Genomic DNA, 19,772 nt, shown 5'->3' with positions numbered 1-19,772 from the left:
GAGAGTGAGGTTTCATTTGTGTATCACAGAAGAACGGGGTTCACCCCTACCCCCTCGCTGGAGTCAGAGGGGCCAGCTTGGTGGTTGGCCTGACCTAGGCCAGAGACAGGGCACCTCCAGACCCTCAGTTTCCTCATCTACAAAATGGGGCTAATGGAGGCGTGAGGGGCGGACCGAGCGAAGCCCACAGACGTGCTGCGTGCAGCCTCGGCCAGGCAGCGAGCGCGTCTCTGTGTCTCTTGTGACCCAGGGAGGGGAGGCCCGGTCCCTGCCCAGTGGGAGGGTAGGCAGGGCAGGCCCTGTATGCCTTGAGCTCTGTGGAAGGACTGAGGTGGGAGGGCTTCGGGTACCCTAGCTGAGGCCAGAATCTGGAGGAGGATGGACTTGTCCTTCTGAGCTTGGACCTAGACCAACCTAAGGATCCCTGAGGGCTTCCTGAAGGAGGCCTCGCGTGCCAGAGGGGTGTCTTCCTGTCCGCCCACGCCCACCTCTGCTCAGCCTCCTGGATTCAATCTGGGCCACCCTGGGTCTCCACAGCTCTGAGCCTGGAGATTCCTTCCAACTGCTGAGCCAAAAACCTCTGCCCCCCCGGCAAAGGAGAGAAGACAGCTGGAGAGAGAGGCCCAGCTTCCCCCCAAGGAGCGCTCCAGGGCTCCTGTGCCCTCACACCCCGCCAATCCCTCGCACCAGCCTGTGACGACAGGCTTGTCTGCAGTTTCCAAGGACAGGAGGGCAGAGAGGAGCTGGCTGGTGACCCCAGGCCGGGTGTCCTCAGACAGGTTAATCCAGAAGGGCCCCCACGCCCCGGTCCTCAGCAGCGGCTCCTTCCCCAGTGAGGTCCCCCTGCCTCTCATTTTTCTTTCCTCTGAAAGAGACCAGGCAGATGCTAAAGGCAGGGTCCCCGCTCCCACCCTTGTGGCCGATGGTTAAACAGCAAGTCAGGTGAGAGGAGGGTTAGGAGAGGTGTCGGGTTTACATGGGTCTTTTGACATTTTGTTTTCTCCCTGATCTGAATTTTATTTATTTCCTTATTAACGTGGTAAAAAGTAAAAAATGCAAGCGGAACCCAGGCTGTGCAGTGAGGAGGAAGACCTGGCTCCTGCCTCTTCCTGGCTGTGCGTCCCTCCCGGGGCGTTTCAGGCAAGTCCCAGCACGTGGGAACGTCCTCTCCCCCGGGGCAAAGCCTGGCCCGGGTCCTGACCGTTCCGTTCTTCACTGTCTTCAGTCGGCAGTTGTCTTGGAGACTGGAGATTGTAGCAGTTTCCAGGGCTGCCGTAACAATGGCCCACAGACCGCGTGGCTGAAACAACAGGCATTTATTCTCTTAGCTTCTGGAGGCCAGAAGTGTGAAATTCAGGCGTCAGCCATGTTGGCTGCTTCTGGAGGGCCTGACGGGAATCTCTCCTGGCCTCTTTCAGCACCTGGTGGGATCTCTCCTGGCCTCTCCCAGCACCTGGTGGCCGGCAGCCCTTGGCTCGTAGGCAAGTTGCTGCAGTCTCCACCTCCATCCTCAAGTTGCCTTTTCCCCGTGGGTCTGTCGTCTTTTCTGTTGCTTTTTTACCCTCATCACTTGGCTTGCAGAATCTTAGTTCCCTGACAGGGACTGAACCCAGGCCCACCAGCAGTGAAAGCCTGGAATCTTAACCACTGGACTTCCAGAGAATTTCCCTGTCCTCCTTTCAGAAGGACACCAAGCGTTGGCTTAAGGACCCACCTACTCCAGGATGACCTAACTAATAACAGCTGCAAAGACCATTGTCAAATAAGGTCACATTCATGGGCACTGGGGGAGAGGAGCTCACTGTGTCTTGTCTGGGGACTCAATTCAACCCACAGCAGACATCTTTCCTTATCAGTGTGTTCCAGCTGGCCACGTTTTTGTTAATAGCTGCATGGCATTTCATCCGGTGACCATTCCTTACTTTATTCTTCCAGCTACAACAAAGGTCCGTCTAGTCAAAGCTATGGTTTTTCCAGTAGTCATGTGTGGATGTGAGAGTTGGACTATAAAGAAGGCTGAGCCTCGAAGAGTTGAAGCTTTTGAACTGTGGTGTTGGAGAAGACTCTTGAGAGTCCTTTGGACTGCAAGAAGATCCAACCAGTCTATCCTAAAGGAGATCAGTCCTGGGTGTTCACTGGAAGGACTGATGCTGAAGCTGAAACCCCCAATACTGTGGCCACCTAATAAGAAGAGCTGACTCATTTGAAAAGACCCTGATGCTGGGAAAGATTGAGGGCAGGAGGAAAAGGGGATGACAGAGGATGAGATGGTTGGATGGCATCATCGACTCAATGGACATGAGTTTGAGCAAGCTCAGAGAGTTGGTAATGGACAGGGAGGCCTGGTGTGCTGCAGTCCATGGGGTCCCAAAGAGTCAGACACGACTGAGTGACTGAGCAACATGGGCAAAAGCCCCTTGTCCCACAGAGAGCTAGCTGGGGCCCTCACGGCCCTCGTGGGTGGTGGGTTCTTGTGGCCTCAGGGACGACAGGTCAGCCCTTGGCACACACAGCCCCTTTAATGCTCCTAACAGCTCTTGGAAGTTGGCACTGTGCCCTCATTTTGCAACAGAGGACACCATATGGGGGCCTGTCTAGGGTCAGGAGACCAGGGGGTGCTGGGGCTGGAGCCCCAAGGCCCTACAGGTCCACAGCCTCCACTACACCCCTGCCCCTGTCTGGGCTGGCCTCCACGCACCAGCAAGAGCTTCACAGGAGCCAGGAACAGCCCGGGCTGTGCCCTGGCCACTGATGGCCGACTCCCCGGTTCCATGGCTGGAGTGGAGTTCAAGCCACAGAGACGCCCTGGACAGGTCCAGCTCCACTCTGTGTCAGCCTTGGCCTCAAGTTCTGTCCTGCAGGGGCGCCCAGGCCACGACCTCCTGACACCTACCTGTGTCCCCGGTCACAGGGTCCGTGATCAGGGCACACCCCTGAAAGCAGCTGGGAACACAGCCTATGCAGACCCTCGCTCAGCCCCTGGAACTACCCTCTCCCCATCCCCCCACACACATATACACACCGGGTTGGGTTTTTCCAGATGAGTCAGGGGTGAAGGAAGGCAAGGATGCCGGAGAGAGTGAAGCCTAGACATGGGGCTGAGAGGCCAGTGGTGATGGGTGATCTGCTGGGAGCCTGCAGGCTGAGGGGGAGTGACCATCACAGAACAGGACCCCCAGGGCACAGCCTGGAGGGGGCAGGTGTCCCTGCAGACAAAGTTTGGGGGCAGCCACAGGCAGGGACGGGGTCATCAGGAGGAAGCAGCCAAGGCACAGGCAGGCTGGATGGCGACGGACAGACCATCCCCAGGCAGAGGTCCCCGGCGCCGCTGGGAGCAGACTGCCACAGAGTGGGGCTCGGAAAGGGATGATCAGCCCACCCCCTGGCCTGGGTGTTTCTCCGCCCCCTCACTGAAGCCTCCACCTCTCCCACCCTCCCGGTACTAGGTCCTGACCTCATCCAGGGTGACCAGGCTTCCTGGGGCCACTGCTCCCCCTGCTGCACTCTCCATGGGCAGGTGTCCCCACTCCCCGATCTTCGGGCAGCCCCAGGCCTTGATCAGATGGCCCCTCCTGCATGCCTATGCTCCCCTCCAACCCAGGCCGCCCTACATGGGACGTCCTCCTGGGGGACAGTCCAGCAGCCCCAGCCCCGCCCCAGCCCCGCCTTTGCCGCCCCCCTCCAACCCCCGTTTGGCAAGGGTCTCTTCCTCCTAAATTCTCCGAGGTTGACTTCCGGCCCCCAGCCGCCCCTCCTCCTGGCAGAGAGGTCCCCCATCTTCCGCTGAGGAAAAGGAGGCTCCCAGGGCCAAGGTCATGTGCCCTTGGTTAGGCAGAATGCCCAGGCCTGTACAACCAGGCTGCCCTCCCCCCGCACGGGGCTGCGGTCCTCCTGTAGGCCGGGGGCTAGGCCGCAGGCAGGACCGCTGGAGGATGGGTGAGCACCCACATCCCTCACCCGGGACCTCGTGGGCCCGCAGGCCGGCCCCAGAGGGTCCGCACCTGTGCTGAGGCGGAGGGTCCCTAACTTGCCCGGCCGTGTTCGGGCTCCGGAAACCACCCTACGTCTCCACGGGGGCGGTTGGCTTTCGGGGGTCCCAGCATCCCGACGCCACGCATCCGCGCGCACTTGGCCCCGCCCTGCCCGCTGGAGTGACGAGGGCACAGTGCCTCCTACCCCCTACCGCCCACGGCTGGGATGCTCCCAGGCGGAGACGCAGAACTGAGCGAAGCCTGCGTGGGATATGGGCCCAGAGCTGAGCTCTACCAGGGCAGAGCCAGGAGGCGCGGAGAGTTAGCGGGCTGAGCTGCAGACGGGCTCTGGCCACCAGCTCCTGGGACGCTCGCTACCCCGCAGAGCGGGAGGTGATGGAAGCGGCGGGGTTGGACCAGGTGGCACGCCCTTCCTCGGGGGCCTGCTCTGAGGCTGCGCTCCCTCCCGGCCCTTTCCTCTTTTCACAGCACGTCCCAGATCTCTCTCCTGCCCTCTCCTCTACCAGATGTAATTCAAGTCCCGTTAGTGCCCTGCCGTCAGCACCTGACCACCGGTGCTGTCTGTCGGCTGAGTAAAGCTGCCAGTTCGACAGGGAAGCTTTGGAAAAGAGAAACTCCAAGAGGGAGGGGAGGAGAGGGTGGAAAAGTAGGTCGAGGCTGGGGCTTAGGATTTTATCGGATTGGGTAGGAACAGGGAGTCACAGTAGCTTCTGGTGAGGTGGCAACCCCCACGCCGGAGACTGGCATAGTTGCCAACGGCAGGCCAGAGAGGAGGGACCCAGGCCAGACCTAGGAGCTGAAACCTCTGGCAGTGAGAGCCAGACCCAAGACCAGGACATGCTCTAAGAGCCAGAGAGGCTGATGAGCTGGAAGCCAGGAGGCCGTGGCGTCCCACCGCAGACAGGGACCAGCGATTCTTTCGAAAGGGAGGTGGAGATGAACTGTGGCAAGCAGAGTGCAGTGGAAGGCAGGCAGCCTGAGTCACTGACATTGCCAATGACCCTCATCCCTGGCACGAGTAACCTATGGAATTCCTCCAAGGGCAGTCTGGAGGAATTAACTCAAAAGGTGTTCACAGTGCCAGGTACGGTCCTGAGCCCAGCCCTCAGTGTTATTACAGCCGGGTGGAGGTGTGGGCCCAAGCAAAGGAGGGACGCCCGTCTATTATCTGGGGGGACCACAGGAAGCAACTCCAAAGCCCCAGCAACCCCAGGTCCTTCCCACCTCAAACCTGAAGATGCACACACTCTTTCACTATGGCTGCTCCTCAAAACAGCTGGACCTCAGACCTTCCCTCGGCAGTTCTGGGCCTCATGTGGGCCTGGACTCGCCCTCTCCAAAGAGGAGGCAAAGTCATGTGAATTAAGGAGTAATAAACCCCGATCTGCAGTCCAGCAGTCACCAGGACCCTAGCTGGACGAGGGTAGGGCTGAGTATTTTGTTGCCCTGCCCCCAAATCCTATGTAGCTCTCTGTATATGTTTACCAAGCTTTAGAGTCTATCCCAGTTAGGAATAAGGTTTTTCTTTTTTTTTGGCAGGGAGCTTCCAGAACTAACACCGGGGGTCATGGGTCTAACTGCATGCAAATTTCATTTGGTTGTGCTTTCTAAAAAGTGGGTGAGGGGGCTTCCCTGGTGGTCCAGTGGTTAAGACAGGAGCTTACAGCCACTTGTACTGTGTAATGAAACTCAGCAACAGGCGGCTTAGAGATCCAGGAACAAACAAGAACCACAGGCATTAAAAAGCTTAACATTATGCGTTTATTATATTTTATAGAGCCATGTTACACATGCTTGGTGCTTCAAACGGAGTTTATCATTAAATGTTTTTCTGGATGCAAAGCCATCTGATGCTTGATGCGGATGCCTTAAATACTATAATATTTCTGCATCTATGACCTATGAGCTAAGGAAAAACCAAGGACAATTCCAGAAATGGCAAACAACATTTAAGAAAAAGATGTACATGAGACGCAATGCCAAGTCCTTGAGCCAGGGCCCACAGAAGTTACCGGAAAATGAATAAAAACAGAATTGTTTTATGAAGATAGCTTGACCCATCACCATCTGTAGATAACAGAGCCTCATACCAGTTATGGATGTTGTAGAAAATAGCTGTTTGGTACTGATGCCCTTTCCACCTCCATACTGTATGCAGACAGTGAGCAAGCTCCCAGACAGAGCAGCAAACAGAAGATACCAACAGCAGCCGGCCCCTTCCTATGACATCCCAGTGCTCCTTCTTATGGCGTCTGAAGGTCTTTAATGAATGAAAAGCAATCAATCTGATCAAACCTGACATTTTGCGGAAAATCAATCATCTTGCTTTAGATGGTTGTGATGCCACCACGCTCACCTCCCTGCAGACTCCCGGAATGTGGGCTAAAGACATGAGGGCTGGCCCGACAAGTCTGGAGAGTTTGATCTGCCTCCTGACCTAACGCCCATATTCTCCTTCAACATTCCCTTCCGGTCTCCGGAAGGAGAGGGGCGGATGAAGTGTGTCCACGGTATGCTGCCCGCCCCTCCCATCAGGTCTCCATCTAGCCCAGTCTCCAGCAAACATCCTCTCTGACAAGGCACTCCCGGGACACGGCCTTCCGCGGGACACGCCCACTCGTGAAGGGCCCGCCCCTCCTGCCTGCTGCCAAGGCTCTTAAGGGCCCCGCACTGACTGCTTTCAGGCAACCCAGGAACCTAAGCACAGCCCACATGGCCCAGGAAGTCGGGAAGCTGGGGTGCAGACCTAGCCAGCCATGCAGTCGAATGCTTCTGTGCAGGCACAGGGGTTCCCGCGGGCACGTTCTGGAAAGCCGAAGAGCAGACCGTGGAGCGCGTGACCACGGCCGCCAGGAAGCACAGCTCAGGGGTCCAGCCTCCTCCGTGACCTCCTGGGGTCAAAGGAGTGCACCCCCGCGGTCCTGAGCTCTGACAGGTGCTGTACCGGCAGCGAGGCCAAGGGGAGACAGGACAAAGGGCTCTGCCGTCGACAGGCACGGGGGGAAGCTAGGCGAAGGCCGCGTGCACTGGACAGAGGCCTTGCGGGCTCCGCGCGGGACGCTGGGGAACCTCTCACCACTGCTCTGACCTCTGGGATCCTTGTTTCTGCTGGTGGTCAGATGTCAAGAAGATGGAACAGAGGACTAATAACATGGCCTTGCTAAGCATGCTGACCCCAAAATTAGAGGAAACAAGATACAGGAAGCGATCCTCGTTCTCTGCCTGTAGCTGTCCTGGAGTGGACTACCAGGTTTCCAACTCGAAACCGGAGAGGGCCAGGTCTTCCTGTGCCGCAGACACACATCCCAAGTTGAAGGTACAGTAGGTAAGTCTGGCTAAGGAGTGCGTGCGGCAGTAAGCCTACCGACAGCGCTTCAACAGCCTCGGCCTCTCGCTGAATGAAGGACTCTCATCTATTGCGGAGAAACCAACTAGAACTCGCCAACACCCGCAGGCCTCCAGCAGAGTATCGCAATGGTTTTCATTTTACTCAAATTTAACAAAATAACTGACATTTAAAAGAATGTACATGAAAACCAAATTAAAAAAAAAAAAAAAAATCTCCATTTCCCTCAAATCCACAGGCCTTGAATCTAGGTACAGCACACACACACCATATGAAACCAACAGCGAGCTCAAGGTCACCTTGGAAAATAGATGTCACTCTGGGGTGACAGTTCTTTATACAAATACTATGCTTCCCCCTAAACCCCCACCACCAAAAAAGGGGGGAAAATAATATAAGAAATCCAAAAATAGAAAACAACATCTTGTTAAATGTAAACTTACCCTCTCAAGTTTTTATATTACATATGCTAGAAACATGCATTTATTTCAGCTCAGATGTAAGAAAATATGTATATTACTTATAAATCAGATTAATCAAGACAATCGACTGTTAGAACACCATTTCAAAGTTTAGTAGATTACATCTTTAGCAAAATTATAAATTCTAACCACAAGCAGAATGGGTGTTACGTTATACCCGCTGAGAACTACCTCTATAAGCTGTCACTCGTGTCCTACACTACTGTTGCAAATTCAGAGCGCTATGTCAAGGAGGAACTTGGGCGTTAAACTTGCTTCAAATGCCCAATGAAATTCCTTTCAGAAATGAACTCTGCAGCTTGAGAGAAAAACATGTGAAAACACAGAAGAGTTAACGGGAGCAATGGCTATTCCACTCAGAGACAGAAAGGGACAGAAGAGATGACGGAAGGCATCCCCAAGGGGTCAAGGCACAGAGGAAGAAGAACCTCCCTCCAACTCAGGGTCATGGCATGGCTCTTGGGGCCGCTGGGAGATGTCCCCACGGCCTAAGTCTTGTCTTGCCGCGGGCCCTTGGGCAGGAGTCCTGAGGATGACGTCAGGACCAGGCTCCAGTGTGGCACAGCGCTGGGTGAGGGCGTGACCCCTAACACAGCCCCTCGGGGGACTGCTGACCCGATGGTGGGGAGGGACGCACGGGCACCGAGTCGCGGGCAGCGGTGGAGGCCTCTGCCCCAGGTCTAGGCAGAGCAGGACAGGCTCGCGCTGGGGCGCTCAGCTTCGCAGGGGACATCCACCGCAGGCTTACCTCTCTCCTGACTGCCAGATACAGCAAAGCCTGGCTTATCCAGAGAACAGCGGGGTCTTCTGATTAACTCAGTTCCATCAAACTACTCAATGGATAACAGATTCTGAACAACAACAAAAAAAAGTGTCTCAAGTTAAATTTTTCATTTACGATTCAGAAGGCACTTCAAAATTCCGGAGGGCCACAGGGTCCCTGTCATTAGGTCGCCAATCCTCCTGGACAGGACCGATGGAGAAGCTGTGAGAGACAGGGCTGTGTTCTGGACCTGATGGTGTCCTGGACGTCTTGTACCTGAATCACTGGTATAAGCTAGTCTGTCAATTACTCTGCAGAGTCAAGCATACAGCACAAAGACATACAGTATGTTTGCATTTTGAATAAATGGGATTTTGCTGTATCATGGCAGTTTATAAAATAGTCTCACGAGTCTGATATTTGACTCTAAGTAAATTCCAGAAATTATAATCGTACATTTAAGAGGTCACAACACGAGGTCAAGTACTCACTGAGTACAGTTTTCTTGATAACCGAATCACCCTGCCAGTCTGCACTCACTATCCACTTAGAAGCACGGAAGGAGGGAAGCTGCTGGCGTTCACCTGCTACAATGTGCTGACACTGGCAGAGTCCACTAGATGGAGGGACCGAGGCTCTCCAACCAAACCGCCAATAACCTTAGCGTTTCCTGTTAAACCAGTGAGGACCTGCGGGCGCTGCCCTGAAGGCGGCCTGAGCAGTGGAAATGCCTGGTCTCCCCTCTGCTTGCGCCCCCTGCCAGGTGACACCTTACCTTGAGAAACACACACAGGCCGGGCACAAGCGCTTCAGTCACGCATTCGCTGGGGGAGCTAAAACCAAAATCCTGTTACCAGCGGGCCCGGTGCGGGGTACTCTGAGGTAGTTCCTTAACTCGGGGTGCCTGTTACCTACTCTTTCAAAATTCAGTACATGTGGGAAGTATTAAAATATCCATGCATCGCTTCAATCACAAGTCACTGTAACTGAGTGCAAAATAAAGGAAACTTGAGTTGCTTTATTTAGCTTCCAATTTCTGGGAGGCTCAAGAACTGTAATTATTCTGGACAACAAAAGGAAATAAGACTGTGCTTACAGATCTTTTTCTGCCATATTCTTTCTGTAGGATTGCTGTTTTATTGTTGCCCTTTCTGTTACACGGGATGTACACGTCAGGTGTTAAAGGTACAATACATTCTACGACTGAGCACCACGTTCTGTAACTCAACAGGCAAAGAAATTACACTGAACATCAGCATCTGGCAGTATTTTTCGGAAAAGAAAAAGTGACTAAAATGGGTTTAAATTGATTAACACTATTAAATCACATCTAATATTTGATACTACATGATTCAATACAGCTATACGATACAATTATACAAAATGTGTTAACATCAAAGAATACAACCAAAATTAAGATAGCAAACAAAACCTATATAACTTTTTTTTTGTACAGGAAAAATACTTTTGAAGTATGCATGTAACTGCCCATTCTTTTAAAGAAAATCTACTGCAAGCAAAGTTATCAACCTCCAGAAAAATCACACATAGCATTACTAAGCATATCCCCAAAAAGTGTACAATATGCACACTTGGAAAATACAAAATTAAAAAAATTGTAAGCAACAGGTGAGCTTCATATTTATAAGAATGTGAAAAGAAGTCCCATTTTTAGCACTGTTGTATAAAGAATTGTCTTTTGATGTGAAGTTCATGAATCGTCCTCCTGTTGGGACCACACTTTACAAAAACACCGTGGTTTTGAAACGAGATTACAGAGCAAGATAGAGCATCTTAGCAATGTCATCTTATTAAAGTTTTTTTTTTTTTTTTTAATTTTTACTACTTTATCAAAACATGTCCCTTGGGTATGTAGGATTCATTTTTAAAATTCTTTTCTAGAAACAATATACAAAGGAGAGGCGTGTTTATTCCCAATCACACTCCTGGAAGATGCTTCCCGAGGCTGAGGAGGGTCTTCTCTCTTCTTCTCACTGGTTGTTTTTGGCCTTAGCGTGTGTTAAGATGTGAGATTTCAGGTTAGTTGACTGAGCAAACTTCTTATTACAACCGTCGAAGGGGCACACATAGGGCCTGTCTCCGGTGTGGATTCGCACATGTGTGCGCAAATTGAAGTCCAGTGAAAAGCGTTTCCCGCAGCCTTCGAACGTGCACTGTCAAGGAAAAACCAGAAATTACCCGCTCAGACTCACGGGGCCAGGAAGGGGGCAGCTCAAGGCTGTGGGGAGGTGCCTGCTGCTTCTGCCTCACTCCCTTCTGCCCTGCCCTGGGGGGGTGGAGAGCTTTCTAGACACATTCTAGAAATAGGGGCAGGGAGCTCTAATGCTGCCAGGACAGCTCCTAGGACGACCCGTGGATAGCCCTCATGAATTGTTTAAATACAACGTAAGAGAAACATTAGCAAGAAATCTTCCTAAATCTTACATGAGGGTCCTAACACTTCTGTAAATATTTCAAAAAACATAAGAGACAAATGGTTAGAAGGTTTCTGATATCAAGTATTAAAACAAAAAGAACCATGCCAGATTTAGTGGCATCGCTAACCCATTCACTTGTTCATGGGCTTCTAAAAAGGCAGAAAACTACTTTAGAAGTTATTCTCCTGGATTAAAATTTTAGAAGCTCCCTGTCAATATTCTACAAAAAATATATTAATCACACCAAGCAAACTGCTTTAATCCCAACACACAGAAGTGCTGTTTCGGGCTCGCTCTTGAGCAATCCTGTGTTTCTCCAGACATGAAGTCCAGCCCAGAAGCACCTGCCATATCCCGTCTCTGGTGCGACACAGATACGAGCGGCGGAGCTGCGAGCCAGGGCAGCTCTGACTGAGTCCCGGGCGCCCCATGGCGGAACCCTGCAGTGGACTCTCTGGGCAGCCGCCGTGCTCACACCTGCGGGGAGCGCAGAGGGCAGAGGGAACGGGCTCTACCTGAAAGGGCTTCTCTCCAGTATGGACCAGTTGGTGTCGTTTTAGCTTGGAGCTCTCAACAAAAGCTTTGCCACACTCTGCACAGACGTGGACTCTGGGGCCGTGGGTGTGCAGATGTTTTCTCATGGCAGAGTTATCCCTGAACATCTTTGTGCAGCCCTTTGAACAGAGAGAGAAGCTTAGTGGTTCACACTGCAAACTGTTACCCGTGATGCTTCCGCTTAACAGCCTTCACTTACACAGTACAACAAACCCCCACCCTCCCCACTTAAATGTCGCTTCATATCACAGCAGAAATAACTAAATTATTTAAGACAAAAACAAAAAAACCTCAGCTGACAAAGGCCTTATCATGTAATGTTAACTTCTGTTTTACAGTGAGGAAACTGAGGCTCAGAGATGTCTTTAAGTAGACTTGCCCAAGGTCACGCTACTAGCAGGAGCCAGGCTGGGAGGATCAGCCGACGCCGGCTCCATGCCCCACGGCCGCCTCTCCCGGCCGCACCCCCAGATGAAGAGCAGCAGCCCTGGGAGAAACGGAGCCAAAGTGACGGCAGTCCACCGCCACCTGGGGCCGTACTCTGCGCTGCAGCAGTGGGCTGTCCCTCTCCATCACCTACTGCCCTCTCCTCTCTCTCTGCCTCTCTCCCCTTCTTGACAGAGAAAGAAGCCAGAGGGTCTCCAAGGAATGCAACTACAGAAGAGATTTATTTTGTGAGACACCGGGAAGAGCAGCAGGGAAACTGACAGCAGGGAGGGCGGGGCGGTGTGCAGGCTGGGAGACGGCCTAACGCAGCTTCTTCTGCAGCTGTTGCCCAACAATGGAGCGAGTGGGGAAATGATCAGACAGCAGGACAGAGGACGGCATGAGCCAGCACCGCACAGCGTCACAGGCAAGGGGCGTGTGGGCGGGAGCCAGCTTCCACCGAGATCCCTAGGCTGAGCTTCCACTCAGAAAACAGAATTTTAAGAAAAATCTAACTGGGAAAGAAATACACAAAGAAGGTAGAGAGACGATGAGCACTTAAGACAAAACTGTTTTCAAATGCGTATTGGTATTTGGTTTCAACAGAAACGCCTTTACGTTTCAAAATTTCCACATTAACAACATTTTTTTAAAAAGACAAAAATAAATTTGTGGGAGCACAGTCATCAGAGGTGAGATGGTGAAACTAAATCTATCCTTCAGTTGCTGTTGTTTTTTAAAAATTTACTCCATTCCAAACCTCTCACCGTTTTTCTGCGCCTCCTATGTGATACTTGTTAGTTTTACCTCCATTTAAGTTTTAAACAGACCCAGGCCTTATCTCAAAGTACTTTTTAGGCTATCATTAGAAACTAATAATAGTAACTACATTTGAAAACAATTAAGTTCCCCCCTAGCAACAAACAGCTAACAGGTAAATTAAAGAAAACTGTGGAGGAAATGATGAAGTCTTAATAGGCTTACTCTAGCACTATGCAAAATCAAATTTCCATAAGGAGCCCACAGTCCTATAAAGGTCCAGGGGTGAGACACAACCCAAAGTCTTAAGATTAGACTTAACAACTCAAAAAGAAGAAGAAAAAAATAAGAAATAAAATCCTAAGAGTATATTCAGTATATAGTGACAATAAAAACACTGGTGCCCTGCAGGAATCCCATTTAAGAGTGTGTGAATTTAAGTGGCCTTTAAGGAACAACGAACCTTTCATCACAAAATACAGTCTCTTGAAGTTAGAACCCAGATTCTAGTTCCTCAGTGAGTCTCAATTACGAAGATGGAAATAAAAGTGAGATTTCTTATAACTCTCTACAACTTCTTTCACAGAAACGAACACTTTCCCCTAGCATTACTTACTTTATGAGGGCAAGCTATTGTTCTTGGAGCATCATCTTCTTTAATTTTTCTTGGCTTCATTCTTACCAAAGGGGGGAAAAAAAGAGAGAGAGAGAAAGATTTGTAGGAATGGGTAGATTCATCTGGCAAAAATCATATAGTCCCTAAAATGCTTTCTCTGTAAGTACAAAAACTAAGATTACAACATGCTGCCATGAGGGGAAGGGAGGAGAAAACGCACGTTCGCGGAGGCCCTGGGACTGAAGCACTCTCCCGCCTGCAGGTAAGGACGCTTAAGCACAAGCACAGGGGAGGCGCTGCCTGCGGTCTCAACGCTAACAAGCCGGTGCATCTTTAGGGCAGCACTGGGTCTGTGTGATTTTACTATCTGCTCCTTCTTCCCAACTCTTTACAAGTAAGATATGGGAGGTCTTAAAGGGGGGTGTCCATCTTATGATGGCAGAAATTATCTGTAATAGACCATTTTTAAAGGGTTACAGAAAAGTCCTTTTAAACAGAGAATTATCTATCTATATATACCTTTTTCCACACTGCTTAGTTTTTATCATACTATTAGTGGTGGTGGTGGGAGGGAGATACAGTCTCAAGCACCTGGGCAGTCCAGGAGAGCCTTCCATGGAGTGACTACTCAGAGCTTACTCGGTAACTTACCTACCTGCTATTTTCACTGAACCAACCTTTGGTCTTTTGTCAAAATTTTCTCTCCAAAACTGCCTACAGATCTGTGTGTGGTAAAGGGGTGAGGAAACAAGAGCTTCTAGAAAAACTATATGAGGGTGAACATTCAGTGAGCAACTAAACGAGGATGAACTCCTACATGAGGATGAACGTTCAGTGAGCAACTACGCTGCCGTCCTCCAGAGTGTGCGGCTGACCGGCACTCCTCCAGGACGCAGGACTGTCAAAGACTGCCGCGGCCATCTTTAAGTTAGCAAAGGCCCTAACAATACCGCCCCTCTTCACTCTTTATCTGAGCTCAGATACTCCTTTCCTCCGTCAAATCTGAACTTCAGCAATCATCTCAAGAAACTTGCCATGCCCTGGATGAGCATAGGTGAAACAATTTTATCTGCTAGCTGTAACTTATCTCTAAGAAGTCTGTTCAAGATAATACACATTTCCTACTTGGAATTCTAAGAGAAGGTTTTCAGTCTGGTATCCTCCCCAGGCCAACCCTGCAGATAGCTGTTCTTTCTTGTACTTGGAAGATTACACATCAGTCAGCAAACATTTTCTAAGTGCCTGTTGTTTACAGGGTCTGAACTAGCCTTTGTTATCTTAAATACTATTAAGTCTTGGAGTCTGGATCTGAGTTCACAGAGCTAGGTAGGGCAAAACTGGTGCCACTGCGCCACCTGGAGGTTATAACAACAAAAAGGGTACATCAAGAACCAAGCTTCAACCTTCCCAACTAAGGTGTTTCCTCTTCAAAGATTCCACTCAAATGCTGTCTTGGCTGTGATGGTAAATACATGATTGTCTTTGTCCAAATTCACAGAATGGTACTAACCTAAGAGGGTGAATTTTACTGTATGCAAATTATCTCAAAAATAAAACACTGACTTTGTGGGTATGAACATGGGGACAGTGGTAGCAAAATGCCTGCATCAGTAGGTAGAAGGTGTCGCCCAGTTACCTCAGCAGGTCCCTGACTCCACAAAAATTTTTAATTCCTAGGAATTCTTATTATGGAAATTTTCAAATATACCTAACAGTAGAGAACTCTTGATTTACCATTCACCCAACTCTTGATTTTTTTTAATGTTATTAAGTGGCATTTTTTTAAAATGTCATTTTCAAAATGTATGCTAGTATTTAGCAATATAATTAACTTTAGAATGAGTGTTAAATGTATCTGGGCAAACACCCTTGGACTCAAGGAGGAAGTGAAGGTATGTAATTGCAGCCACTCTTAAGCTTGTTGGCAAGTCACTCTTCGTCACTACAGAGAGGCAAATGAGGCAGTATATTCCGGTACCTTTTACATTATATTCGAATGCAAACACTGAAAAGGTCATTCTCCAAACAAGTATGCTTAGAATGAAAGTGTTCTGTTTTTGTGAGTAAAGACTAAAATTTCTGTGGCAACAATAGGTACATAAACCTACAAAATAAATCCTAAAAGATGAATTTTCTTACAAGACTACAAGACTTCTACTTAAGAGGATCTTCTTGACCGGCCCAAATGAGCCGGAAATCACTGAGACCTGGGCTTCCCCTCAGCTGACTTGGACCTGGAGGCGTGACAGCAGCAGAGGCGTCATGAGCGAGACAGGATGGGGTGTGTGACTGGTGCCGCAAGACCTTGAGCAAATCACTTAACTCCCCAGCCTCAGTTTCTTATTCTGTAAAAAGGTGAAATGCTACCTGATCAGAGCTGTGAAGGTTAAAAAAGAGATGCTATGTTAAGCTTTTGAGAAACAATGGCTATTATTACTGCCAGCCTGTGCTAAATGGGCTTAGCCAAAAATGAGTTTATTGCTTTAAAAAAAAAAGTCACTGTTGTATTCAACAACCCAGAAGGTACCGGGGCCTCCAAACCACCATCGTCAACTAAAGAACTGTGAGACTGAGAAACGATAGCAAAGGTAAAGCGGAAAGGCCCCCTCCATGTATTTGAAATTTACGGACAAGCCAGGGAGCCAGCAAGGTTCCTGTTCAATTAAAACTCTAGTTTTAGTAGTTTTCTCTGTGACGTCTATGACGTCCCTGCTGATCTCACACGATGTCATCCTGTGTGCACAGTAAAGGTTGGATACCAGGACCACAAACTGCAGGAAACTCCTGGACAATTTCCAGCAGGGTGTTCGGTAAACCACAAGTCCCACCTTAGTTACCATGCAGACATCCTAGAAGCTAAGGGGAGAGATTCCTCAAGAAGTGATTCTTCGGACCGGAACCACCTGTGCTGACGGGACAGTGGGCCCTATGTAACAGAGCTACCACTCACAAGCACAACTCACCTCTGTGTCAACTGAGACAGATGGCTTAAAACCCAAAGTTTTTTAAGCCAATTCTCTCGTGGGCAATGTGCATTCATTCATGAGGTATTAAAGAGTTTCAAGGCATTTTCAGCTCCACCATCACATCTTTGTATTAATTCAGTGACAAAACCTCAGGGGAGGGGGGTAGTAAACAACAACAAAAACCCCCACCAACTCAGGACTGACTATTGGTTATTCTGATCTTCCTGGACAGAAGGTTTCCTAAGGGCTAAGGGTAATGAAAAATGCACAAATTTAACCAGGAAACGATTCTCCAGGTCGGTCCCACCCACTATCCAATTTGTGAACTATTTGTTTACTAAAAGGACATTTCGAGAAAGAACAAAACCACCAGTCCCACCTCCCCAATACCATGACTTTAAGGAATTGTGTCTTATGGCTGTCCACGCACACTAAGTTGCTTCCTAAGCAGTCTGGGCTCAGCGCAGCTGGAGCCTGAGCGTTCTCTGTCAGTTCCAAGTTCAGCCCAGAAGCCCATCACCCCAGTATATGGAGAAGAGGGAAAAGCAGCTCACATGCCTCCTTAAGCCAAGAACTGAGCCCCATGGTGGTGGTGGGTGGAAAAAGGAGGCCAGCAGAACAAGTTCTGTGCATCTTTATCAACCAAGAAGATGAGCTCTGGTCCCCATCAAGTGTGAAATTTGGTGCTTCTCTGTCCCAGTCACCAATGCTGGGGGCCTCTTCTCAAAATGTGAAGACTGAACAGAAACAGGGCACCCCAGCTCAGCTCTTCCTCACCACCACTGCCCAACTAGCCACTTCCTTTTACATCATCTTTTCAAGAGCCCAGAGATACTATGGAAAATGGAGGTGAGGATGAGCCCAACTGCACAGCACCCCAATCCTACGCTTTTACTTTGCATATGTTGTCAAGAGGAGCAAGATTTCATTCTATTCCATACACAAAATGAAATCTTTAATGGCTGATAATAACAGAAAAGAAATACACACCACATTCAGACAATTGCATAAGTACCGCTTACTAACGAATCTGTGTGTAAGGATCACACTTCCTGCGCTCTAGGGCCAATACAGCAGCTTCAGTACCAAAGAGCGAGTTTTCTTAGTCAAGTCAAAGGAGTTTTCTCTCTCTAAACAACGTCAAGATAACGTTCCATTTTTAGGCCGTGGTTTTCGTAACCCTGCCACCCTTGTCAGGACGTTTCTGATTATCTTTTCTTCTTTAGAAAACTCTTTCTCATACCACCACCATCTTCTACCCTCTTGATCATTCTATCTACTGCTAAATGAAATGGACTTTCGTAAAGAAACGCTTACAACCCACTGACTTTCTATTCTAAATTGAACGAGTTTTCCAGTCTGCTACATGGCTGTCTTCTTGGTTTCCTTTAGGAAGTCTTCCCTGATACTCATCCTCATTTCACCAGAGCACACCCCTAAGTAACCTCTCCAGAAGGGCTGCATGCAACATAAAACGAATCCTTTAGGCATCAGAAATTGTCATTGTTTTGCCCTTGTGTTGGACAGATAGCTTTGCTGGATCAAGAATCCTATGTTATAGTAATTTTCCTCAGAAATTTCAGAACACTGCTCCTCTGTCTTCTAATTATCTATTGCTGTTGAAGAAAATTCTCATTCGGGTATAATTATCATTCTTTTGTAGGTGACCTATCTTTTCTCCCTGGAAGCCTTCAGGCTCATCCTCAGTTTTCAAAATGTCCCAAACAGATTGATACCTGGGTGACCCTGGGTCCCTGTCCCTGTGGGTGGCCTGTTCCTAAGGAGTAGGGTCCAAGGCAGCCTGACGCAGGGTGGAAAGGCCTCATGGGTGCCTCCTGAGCTCAGAGACGAAACATCCTGGAGTTTCTTTCAGAGGGCTGAGGACAAGCTTTAAGATCAGCTGCCCCAGTTCTCCAGCAACAGGAACACGCAAAAGGTCAACACCTAATTACTTCTACTGCTCACTGCCCAAAAGTCCCCACCTCTCTGAAAAGCTTGCCTCAGTCCTCTGCTCCTCCACCAAAGCCACTTCATAATATATAATTTAGAGGAATATTTACTCTTCCCTCTTGGCCCATCTGGATCTCCACCAGCTCTTGCAATGCTGTGCTTTCTTTTCTTCAGGATACTAAACCAGACTCCACCTGCCCTGAAATGCAGACCAGCACCCTCTCCTACTTTCGCATCACCTAAGGAGCAAAGCTTTTTAATGTGCGTTAAAAAAAAAAAAAACGCACATCAAAATGTGCATTTTGATGCCTCTTTTGCCCCCTCCCCAAGACAGTCAAGCTGCTTCTCAATCTTCCACCATGCCCTGCCAACTCAGCACATTTCTTCACACGTACAGTCCTGACCTCTAGCTCAGGCCTTTGCAAGCTCTTCTCCCACTTTCTGGCTGTACCTGCACCCATCCAGCCTGGATACAGCTGAAAAGTATCTCTGATCACAAAGCCCCCTTTCTCTGCTGCTCAAACCCTTCACCAGGTGGCTGCTACATACAAGGAAGCACGCGTCTTGGCCCACTTTTCAGACTCCAGTAATCTGGTTTACATTCACCTAAACGCAATCATTTCTCGGTTTTGTTCAGTCGCTCCGTCGTCCCGGACTCTTTGCTACGTCATGGACCGTAGCACTTCCCTATAAGCACCCTAACTCACAGCGAAGCTCGGCTTTTCTGCTTTCTGAACAGGTACTGGATACTGAGCGTGCGCTGTGCGCAGCCTGTCCCGGCATGGAGGCCACGCAGACAGCCGCCCACCTATCAGAATTCCTTTGTCCCTCAAGGCCCAAATCAAATGCTCCCCTCCCCAGAGCTCTCCTTGACTCCGTGTTCCACGTGTTTATCACTGGGACAGCAGCCCATGCCCTCAACAAATCTGAGTACCGTAAGAAAGTTACAACAAACTTTAGCAACTCTGTGACAATGTTAAACACAGGCATGATATTTGGCTCAATCTGCCCAAAAACTCTTGGCCTCACTGCTGATTACGTATCCTACAGATTCCATTTTCAGTTGTACTTTGGGGTGGGGTGGGGGCACAGCAGGGCACTTAGTTATCTAATTCACATACCTATATTTAAAATATGAATAGCAGTAAGAGCTGGAACATGATGTCAATAACAAGAGGATAGGGATTTACCTTTTTTAAAGCCGTGATAAATCAGAAATACATTAATTTTTATATTCCCTACCACTACCGTTTCACTGGGAAGGAGAAAAGGGTACAGACTCTTTTATCGAAGCATGATAGGATTCTTATACCCACATGACACGTGGAGAAACGAGGTTTCAAATGGCTGGAGGCCACCCACCTTGTCTCTGGCAGGCAGGGAGAAACCAGGACACCCCAGGGTCTCCAGCTTTTCTCTACTCTGCTCTCCAGAAGAGGAGACGGAAGAAGTGTTCACTCTGTTAGAACAGGCGTGCAC

General features: G+C 49.4%; 1 protein-coding gene across 2 annotated transcripts in view; it reads right to left on the bottom strand.

Moving 5' to 3' along the window:
* Nucleotides 1-9,879: 9,879 nt before the first annotated feature.
* Nucleotides 9,880-19,772, bottom strand: part of YY1 (YY1 transcription factor) — a 25,120-nt gene continuing 15,227 nt past the window's right edge. Inside the window, 3 exon segments of one of the 2 annotated variants that reach the window (NM_001098081.1) lie at nucleotides 9,880-10,757; nucleotides 11,537-11,695; nucleotides 13,378-13,438. In NM_001098081.1, the coding sequence (NP_001091550.1) occupies nucleotides 10,575-10,757; nucleotides 11,537-11,695; nucleotides 13,378-13,438 (403 nt within the window). In that variant the 3' untranslated portion in view covers nucleotides 9,880-10,574. 2 annotated transcript variants of the gene reach the window in all.

This window comes from Bos taurus, chromosome 21 (assembly GCF_002263795.3).
Source record: "Bos taurus isolate L1 Dominette 01449 registration number 42190680 breed Hereford chromosome 21, ARS-UCD2.0, whole genome shotgun sequence".
Taxonomy (NCBI): domain Eukaryota; kingdom Metazoa; phylum Chordata; class Mammalia; order Artiodactyla; family Bovidae; genus Bos; species Bos taurus.
The sequence above is the reverse complement of the archived record's forward strand: the minus strand, read 5'-3'. Positions and strand labels throughout refer to the sequence as shown.